Genomic DNA, 9,436 nt, shown 5'->3' on the forward strand with positions numbered 1-9,436 from the left:
AATCAAAGAAATGTATGGACTATTTAATAAACAATGTGTGAAATATAAGCACAGTAAACTCAGTCGAATGCTCTGCAAACAGCTCAGAAAAAAAAACCTACTACAAAATCCAACACTTCCACCCTGTACTGCAGTAATACTGTACTGTACTGCAATAACCAGGTCACTTGAAGTGAAGAAGAAGAAAAGAAGAAGTGAAGAAGAAACAGAATTAGCACTACAGCGACTCACATTATATACAATTAGCCTAAAGCTAACTCAACATTAGCCCACAAACAACCGTTAAGTAAAGACATTCCCAAAAACGTAGGGCGACCGTGGAGTTCTGTCCAATACATTTAAGAACAAGAATGTCAGTCAGGTAAATATATATTAACACGTTAATAAATAAATCCTGAGGCACACGACATAACTCTGCTCGGTGCTGGACAGAAGACATCAGCGAAAACAAAACATCTCTGTGATGTCATCAGACACCGACAAGTTACTGATAACAGGAAAACAAATCTCACTTGTTCTCACCAGGGTTAATAAAGGCTGTGTGTGTGTTTCTAACCCCATCTAGAGGGCATTACAGGGTACAAATTAAAATTGCTTTCACCCGTTGAGCGATAACGCGGTTGCGGGGTTGAACGCGGGGTCAACAGGAGCTATAGTCCCCGCCGTGTGTCCTCTGTTTACGGTCCGCTGAGCTTAACTTCGTCTCACACAATCTCACAAAAAAAGCGTAAGCGCTCGATGACTCACCCAGCAACGGGGGAGGCGGACACGACTAACATTAATCTGTGAAACCTACACAAATACAAAAATACATCTTTAAAACCGAGGCTAATGTTGTTTGTGTGTGTAAACTATAATGTGCTTTACTCACACTGAGCAGCAGAGGGGGGTGTTTCACTTTAAATCAAGCATTTATTATGATAAACGTCAAATCGAAAATGATTCTTAAGTATAGAATTGTATATATATATATATATAAGTATTTTTCTTTCTAGCAACATTAACAGCATTAAACATTTTCTGTTCGCTTTTGAATTTTTTTTTTTGCTCCAGCTGTTCAAAGTGAAACCACTGCTCAGGTCTGACACCACAGCCTCAGGTTACGTTCGTCTTTGAACGTTTCTCTCTCCCCCATCAGCCCCCGCCTCACACACTGCAGCACCAGCGGGAACAGCTGATGGAAGTCGCTGCAAAGTCAGAACTCAGATTAGCGCAGAGACAAGAACACAGAGGCTCCGAACTTTAATATTTACGATCGTTTACTCCTTTTCGTTTTTTAAATTAGAGCCAGATGTGAGGACGTGAGTGGGACACGTCACAACAGGGCGACGGTCCGTGTGAAGGGATAGTTAGGGGCCGTTTATGGTTGTGTTTTTTTGTTTTGTTTTTTTATCCCACAACAGAAAGCAACAGGAAAGACAATAAAACCGGGTGAAAAATAACTACAATTACTTTAGAGTCAGTTAAAATAAACTGACTTTTAACCACAGGTAGCAACAGAATTAGCCAAAATAAAAGTTAGCGAAAATAGGGCAAGAAAATAATATTTAGGTGGTTGCAAAAAAAATATTAAATGTTAGAACTGCACTTAAGAACAGCTAAATGCTAATGTAAGATTAAGCTGCTGCGCCACAAGCTAAAGGTCGGATATAGAATAAGAAAACGAAGTAACGGTCTGGGGGTTGGGGGTTGGGGGGGGGGTTTGGCCCTGAATGTTAGACAGTAATCAGGCAGAGTTTTACTGAGCGTTGTATGTAAATGTCATCCCATTAAAACTCAATCATCCGTCACCATTAAACTGTTCCAGTCCCAGATTAATCGTCTGCTGTTTTTGCCACTGCAGCAGGAAATTAAAAGAAAAAAAGATCATAAAAATCACCCAGTTTTGTCTCATATTTAATTAAAAGTTCCAGCTCATGATTTAAAGAAAGACAATAATAAACAATCCACACACACACACTGGAGATTACAATCATCATCACTCTACACACAACCTCTTTAGTTTCTCAATCAAGAAGCCTCTTCAGGAGATCTACCACCAGGGGGCGAAACAAACAGCATGTCATTGACACACAGTTTTTACTGAATTATTTCTGTCTTTAATGACATTTTCTGCTCGGCCCAACTTTCACCGTTGACTCATGACCACCGTGCTGGGATTAGAAAACCTACCAAAGTCTTGGTTTAGTTTAAGGCGTGTACCAGCTGCCGGACTTCAGGACTAACAGCGAACACAAAGACCAGGTTCAGTTCTGGTCCGACTGGACTGTTTCACTGGACCAGTGGACTCATTTACATCAGTGGAACTTTTACTACAGGTGTCTGATGTTCATCACTGACACTTCTTCACACAGCTGCGTTACCTTCTACTGGATCAGGTTTTTTTTTTAACCATGAAAAAAATGATGCATTTTAAAATGAGAGCATTTTATTTCATTTCCTGTTCGGTGGAGACAGACGCCAGGTCTCCTCAGAGACAGACACAGAGTCTTTCGGTCTCAGATTAGATTCATCTCCCGTGTGATGGAACATCACTAATGCATCTACTGGACTTTACTGCTTCCCTCACACTCTCACACACACGTCAGTATTAATGGCTGTCAGTATTTTCCTTTTGGCCTTTACTACTAGCTGCGTTTTTAAAAGGTCAGGCGTTTGGTAAAGACAAAAACCCTTTTACAATGGCTCCCTCTTTTGGCCGTAAGTGGGAATTGTGGTTCTGATCACTGGTTGGAAACTGTTATTTACAGCCTTAAAATGGTGAATGTATTGAGAAGTACATTTAGAAATAGCATTGTGTCTTACCTGAGAGTCTGTGCTGCCTGGTGCTGACTCGGTTGGTGTTCTGGACGGTGCAGCAGAGGTGAAGCATGGCAAACATGGTGAGGATCATGACCACGCTCTGCAGCAGCAGAGTCGTCTCAAACTGCTTCCCTATCCTGAAACAACAGGGTTTCCTTTCAACTCTAAAGATTCTAAAGAAGTGTTTCCAGGTCTGAAAAGGTTTTGAGAGAGCTTTTTTTAAGCCAAAAAAGAAAAAGAAAGAAAAATCAGATTCTCACCAGAAGAAAATGCGCAGGATGTTTGCGACGAGCAGCACCAGGCAGACTCTGGTGGAGAAGCCCTCGGTGTTGCTGCTCCTGAGGATCTCCTGGTACTGAGGCACATAAGGGACGGCTCCTCCGAACACCATGATGCAGGAGGCCAGCCAGGACAGCAGCGACCAGGAGCCGTCCATGTCCTCCTCCTGTAGAACCACCTCTGCATCCATCACGACGAGGGACGATGTCGGGGACAATTAAATGCTGAAACCTGAGAAACACCAAGGTTAAAAATCAGAGATCTGTCATATGACAAACGTCTGATGATTAGGCTAACATCAATGCTAGCTGAAGTTTTTGACAGCTGTTTACATTTTGTGCATTAGTTCAAGCACTAGTAGAAGTAAAATCTAACAATGTTTTTGATATTTTGTTTGTCCTGTTAATATTTTTTGTTAACTTTTTATTACTTTTAGCCAAATCTCAATCTCAATTATAAATAATTCTGAAATGTTATTAATATATATTTTTGTCAGTAACTTTGTCAGAAGTGTTGGAGATGCATCATTAACATGTTTTAGTTCACTGTCGTAGAACTTCTTCACCAAAACTCAGACATGGAAAAACGTGGCCAATCTCGTCATGACGACTAGCGTGAATTTTACCAATCTCGTCATGACGACTAGCGTGAAGGAAGAAGGAGGCCTCAGTAAAATGTTTTTCTTATCAGACAGAAGCCTCTCTGTGTGTGTTTGCTGATAATGGGCTGTTTAAACAGCAGCAGCAGATCAAGCTTAACATGATGAAGCCAAGCAGAAAAAATAAAATAAAACGTATCCGGCAGCTGCAACTTCACAGATAAAGAGATCTCAGTGACACTCACGTATTCATTCGAGGCATTACAGAAAAAGGTAAGATTGTTAGCATACTGCAATTTTTTTTTTCATTTTCAGTAACCATTAAATATTTTTTGTTAAGAATTTCTATCATGTTTTGCTATTTTTATATTTTCGGACAAACTTTGTTTATGAACAGTACTATTTATTTATATTTTTATATTTTCGGACAAACTTTGTTGATGAACAGGTTGTACTATTTGTATTTTAGTAAAGCTCTGTGGCAGATTTGACATTTTGACCTTATTGATCCCACACTTGATCTGGGAATCAAACCCAGGACTGTCTGCGTTCTGCTTCTGCAGCAGGCGTGCTAACCGGACGTTATGGAACCACAAATGCTGACATGGTGAACTGAGATAGCATTTAGCTACGTTATCATCTTGCCATCTGTGGCCCTATTGTTTATTCATCCAATTCTAATACATCCTGGTTTCACTTACAGTTGTTACCGACAAACACTGGGTTAACTTTTGTCTACAGTTGATATAAACTAGAGAAGGATTTTAATGAATTAAAAGTAAACATTGAATTTGTCTTTGTAAAAAAGTCCAAGTCTATTTCTAGCAAGGTAACACATATCTATGTTTTGTTGCCATTTTTTAATCTTTAGGTTAATTCACTAACCATTTAGTAACATTTTAAACCATTACGATGCTACTTTATCAAAGTTTGACTAATCTAATTTTTTCCCCAATTGTAAAGCCAACTTTATGACAGTTCTGAGCTAGACTTTGGCTACTTTTTATTGTATCTTTAAGAGACTTTACATTAAGTCCAAGTGACAGATTTCTACAAACGTTAACTTTATACTTTACATTTAAATAATTGCCCCTAAAACATGAAAAACTCTAATTTTTTAAAGACATTTACCCCTGAGCATTTTTTTTACATATTGCTGACCTTTGTATAGTGCATGTTAAACCCTTAAATACTTTTAAATACTTTTTTTTTACAGCTCTGCAGCAGTTAAACATTATTCAGCATTTTAACAGTGTGTCAGTGTCAGTTCTCGGCCGTCCAGGTCGTCTTATCCACAACAGTAACGTCAACGTTGACAGTGTGCAGCTACTTCCCCCTGCAGCCAGTGTGAATGAACCATCACAATTCACAGGAAACCGACTCGGGTAACAAAACAGGCTGTGTTATTATGTAAGCAAAGCATAGCTGCATGGGGTTGGGCCAACATGTCTAAACTTTCATAAATCCCTCCTGGTCCGCAGTGACTTCAGCAGCAGTGGCAGAAGAAACAGACATGAGCTGCAGAAGGGAAACCTTTTTAATTAAGAGGAGAATCACCTGAGAAACTCTTCAGGGTTTTCTCACCTCAACCTCAGTCACTGTTGGACTGAAGGAGACCATTCACAGCTCACTCAGTCCAAACAAAAGGATCTCGGAGGTGAATCAACACTGACAAAAGTTTAGGTTTCACTCACCAGTTACTTGCTTTTAATTTCGCATCCCACAAGTTAAACTAAAGCCCGGCCAGTTTACAGTTTCACTGTCGAAAACACACGCCAGTCTCCCAGCGTTCAAATCACTACTCCTCCTTTGGGGAGGAGGAAGAGGAAAGGGGGGAGGAGACATTTCTAAACACATGGACTACCTTAAATTCCTAGAGGTTTAAGTAAGTAAGTAAGGTTTAAGTTTACACACAACTACTGCATGTTATACTGTATTCTTATAGTGAGTGAACTTCATTTTTAAAGTTTAACTAAAACTATTAGAAAATAAAAGTTTACTTTAGACACAGACTTAGATTTGTTTTTGCAATATATAAAATATTATTCATAATTTTTGGCGACCATCCAGCTCTGGTTTTTAAACTTTATTGCTGAATTTAAGGGCTAACTATGCAATTACTCACCTTTACATATTAGTTAACTTTAAATTAAAGTGTATTCTGGGCTGTTTGGGGTGTATTTTACAACTTTTTTTAAACCAACTTTAAGGCCTTAAGCTGCTTGTTATATTTAAGCTTTATTTTCTGAACTCTTGTTTTATCTGTTTTCTCCAGTTTCCACACTTTGAGTGACTTTTTCTCTCAATATGTCCTATATTTCCTCTGTTTCTGTTTGTTTTTCAGTTCCTACTTTAAAATAAATCTTGTCAGGACGGGACCAGCTGGTCCCTCGGTAATTTTACCCCGCATCGACTTGCAGCCTGCTGCAGATTCCGACCCATAATTAACCGGAGACACACGCAAACAAACACGCACGCCTTTAGACACACGCACATATAAATACAAAATAACGGCTGTTGACAAACTTACCGCGAGCTAGCATCTAATGACACGGAGATGTGGTTCCGGTTGAGGCGTTTTAATGTTGTGCTGTCAGCACAGCGGGGATGAAAGCTCTATCTCGCCATGTGACCACGAAGAGTGAAACACAAACTACAAAGTCCTGTCGTTTTTTTTTTTTAAACTTCATATCCCAGCCTCTATACCCTTGTGACTCTCGCGAGAGTTGACGGTAAGCGGGATCAGCTGACCGTACGGTGGGTGGTGCGACTTCGAGGAGCTAACAACCCAATAGCAAAACACACGGAACGAGAGAGCGGTGCTTCAAATCTTTGCACTCTTTAGTCGCCGATTATAATTCAAACTACACCATGGCAGAGACGGATCCCAAGTCAGTCCAGGACCTCACAAATGTGGTGAGTCACGGTCGTATTAGCTTAACAGCTATAGCCGCAATAGCATTGGCGGCGATGCTAAGCTACCTTTAGCTATTTGACAAACGAATCCGTAGCAAAAGTCTAAAAGACTGGAGCAATTTGTCGGTTTCGTTGAATAACGACATATAAATTGTGTTTTTGGTTTTAAAATTCTTCGGGGTTTTTTCCCCCAACGAAATAATGTGTTTATTTACCTTTGCTGCGTTATGTAACAGAGTGGTTTTTATGAATGGCATCAACAAAATCACGACGTAAATAAAGCACGCTAGCTAGCTGTCCTTGAAACTGCAAATTAGTTCAAACAATTAAAATCTTTCGCACATAAGTTTGTTTTATGATCGATTTTTGATCATTTTGTTTACAGTGGACAAACACCAGCTGACGTTGTGTGTTTGTTGTCATGGTGACGAGCTTTGATAAAAGATGCTTTGATTTAAGGATTGATAGACAGATAGCACTTTATTAATCCCTCCGGAAATTTAGGATTTGATTCATTTATAGCCTCCGGAAATTTAGGATTTGATTCATTGATTCATTTATAGATAAAAAAGAGTTAATTAAAACGTCTTTTCAATAAAATTAAAGACACAAAATGTCTCAACTCTTTTGTTCTTCTGTAAAATATAAAGTAATATCTTGAGAGATATCTTTCACAAATGGACTTTTATCGTCTCACACTTTTGTGTGTTTTGTGTTTAGATAAATACTTTTGTCTTCATCTGCTTTCAATAAACTTTCTTTTACCGTTACTTTAATTGGCAATAAACATAAAAATATATATTAATGCCAAGATATTGCAGTGGAAATGATGACATCATCGTGTGGTTCTATGTTAATGTCACTCCTCTGCAACCCTAAATATTCATCTCTCTTAGTTACTGGGCTTTCGCTTTGGTGTCATGGAAACAGGGTTTACTTAAGACCTGTTCTGTATTAAAAAAAAATCATGCATTGCCATCAGTGCTGTGTTTTTTCAGTTCATTTGTTTTTATTTCTCCTAAAAATAATAGCTTCTCCTCCAAGTCAGAACTAAGAAACCTTGTGTAAACTGTGATTGACACATCTTCCCTGGCACTTACGTCATCTCACTGGTTCGTCTCTCAGGTCCAGACGCTGCTGCAACAGATGCAGGACAAGTTCCAGACCATGTCGGACCAAATCATAGGGAGGAATATCCTGACATTGAAATAGAATGATAAATTAATCACATGAATGCTTTGCTGTTGTTTTGAATGTATCTGTACTTACTTTTTTAAACTTGTTTTTTCATCCATTTTTCATCATTCCTTCCTGTGTACTGACTGATAGTTTGACTTTGTCTAATCCTGTCGTGGAAACTCTCCCGTTTTACACACCTTAACCTTCGCTCTGCACTCGATGAGATGAGCACACGCATTGATGATTTGGAGAAGAACATCGCTGACCTGATGACCCAGGCCGGCGTGGAGGAGATAGAGGCGGCACCCGAGAAGCAAAAAGAGAGTCAGAGCACGTCATCATGAAGGTGAGACAGAAGTCTCTCTGGTCGTCCCCCCCAGCAAAATAAAATTAAAGTTTTAAAAGATAGAGAAAGATTGGATCATGAAGGTGAGACAGAAGTCTCTCTGATCGTCCTCCCCGATGGGATTTACTTCTAGAACCTGACTGTGAGGGGCAGCAAACTAAAAATGAAGTTTTAAAAGATTGGCTGTGACAAAATCATTGTCCGTTTACTCCAAATTCCATCCTGTTTTTCTTATTATTATTTTTTCCTGCCATAGGTAACAAGGTGCGAAGTCAGCCCCCGAGTCCAGGAGCCACAGACTTCCTCCTCCATGACTTCTATTGATTTGGCCCGTCGTAGTGTGAAATGCTTATTTTGTATAAATATTGAATATTGTGATATAAATGGTTCCAGTTGTTTAATGACATGGGAAAGCTGAACGTTGTTTGTGAGCTAGAGTAGTGTGGTACTGTTTGTTCCTGCAGACGATGCTCATGTGCTTGAACAAGTTACTGTAAAACGTAGGAGGGTAGTTTTTTTTTATTTCCAGACACCAACATTGTAAAGGGATAGTTCCTAAAATCCAGTCACCATCGGACACCATGAACAGCTGCAGTCTTCTACACAGATTACTGAAATACAGATGCAATGCATTCCACTTCCCATTCACATTCACTGAAGCCGTGGTTTCTCAAACGTCATACTCCGCGTAACACCTCAAAAAAAAAAAAAATGTCTCTTCAGGTATTACCTGCATAAAACACAGACCGACGTCACACCATCATCTCATGAGATCGTTGGCCAAAGATGTACTGCACAGTGAAGTAGCACTACATGTACTAGTACTTTTGGTTCAATTCTGAAAACACAAAGATCGACTGTATTCAAGCACTCACCTGAGAATCAAATCCCCTTGTGTACCACCGGTTGTACACGTTCTACAGTTTGAGAACCACTGTATTAAACTATTTAAAAACCGTACCTTTTGTCTTATGTCTAGTACATGTCTACGATGTACTACATCATATTTGGCCTGGTGCTGAGTCATTTCTAGGATATAAATAACTCTATAAGGTGCTCTCACTGTGTTTAGTTTTCTCTGTTTTTCTAAGTTTTTTCTAACGATGCTAAATATCTACAGTAAAACCACGTGTTGCATGTTTTCTTTATAAGTCGTTGGAAGTGTCGTGACATTTAACGAAGCGGAGGGAAAGGGTTGAGACAACGAGAACACGCCGACAGACGACTAGACGCGGTGAAGGAAAACACGGAGTTCCGTCCAGATCAGTGTTCAACGTTCACACAAGTCAGCGACACGTTTGCTGCATAATTGTAAC

The 9,436-nt window shown here is 39.5% G+C and overlaps 2 protein-coding genes across 4 annotated transcripts in view; one reads left to right on the forward strand and one right to left on the reverse strand.

Moving 5' to 3' along the window:
• LOC103379660 (PQ-loop repeat-containing protein 1) overlaps positions 1-7,110 on the reverse strand; it is a 38,302-nt gene extending 31,192 nt beyond the window's left edge. The window contains exons 1-3 of one of the 3 annotated variants that reach the window (XM_008311275.3): positions 6,811-7,110; positions 3,063-3,312; positions 2,806-2,939 (exon numbers count right to left, since the gene is read on the reverse strand). In XM_008311275.3, coding sequence (XP_008309497.1) covers positions 2,806-2,939; positions 3,063-3,271 — 343 coding nt within the window. In that variant the 5' untranslated portion in view covers positions 3,272-3,312; positions 6,811-7,110. Of the gene's footprint in view, positions 1-2,805; positions 2,940-3,062; positions 3,313-5,373; positions 6,428-6,810 lie in introns of those variants that run through there. The other 2 variants (XM_008311277.3, XM_008311278.3) reach the window with 2 other exon arrangements.
• On the forward strand, positions 6,390-8,832 carry hsbp1b (heat shock factor binding protein 1b). The gene is made up of 4 exons (XM_008311279.3): positions 6,390-6,595; positions 7,721-7,787; positions 7,991-8,120; positions 8,377-8,832. Exons 1-3 carry the CDS (start codon positions 6,551-6,553, stop codon positions 8,116-8,118), a joined length of 240 nt encoding a protein of 79 aa, XP_008309501.1. The 5' UTR covers positions 6,390-6,550; the 3' UTR covers positions 8,119-8,120; positions 8,377-8,832.
• Positions 8,833-9,436: the final 604 nt, after the last annotated feature.

Source organism: Cynoglossus semilaevis, chromosome 6, assembly GCF_000523025.1.
Source record: "Cynoglossus semilaevis isolate Cse_v1.0 chromosome 6, Cse_v1.0, whole genome shotgun sequence".
Taxonomy (NCBI): Eukaryota; Metazoa; Chordata; class Actinopteri; order Pleuronectiformes; family Cynoglossidae; genus Cynoglossus; species Cynoglossus semilaevis.

What these genes read in the sequence shown, in the direction of transcription:
- hsbp1b (XM_008311279.3), top strand. Translation starts at nt 6,551, where the DNA reads ATGGCAGAGACGGATCCCAAGTCAGTCCAGGACCTCACAAATGTG. An exon ending in TCCAGGACCTCACAAATGTG is followed by an intron (nt 6,596 to 7,720) that starts GTGAGTCACGGT and finishes TTCGTCTCTCAG; the next exon opens with GTCCAGACGCTGCTGCAACA. An exon ending in GGACCAAATCATAGGGAGGA is followed by an intron (nt 7,788 to 7,990) that starts ATATCCTGACAT and finishes TTCGCTCTGCAC; the next exon opens with TCGATGAGATGAGCACACGC.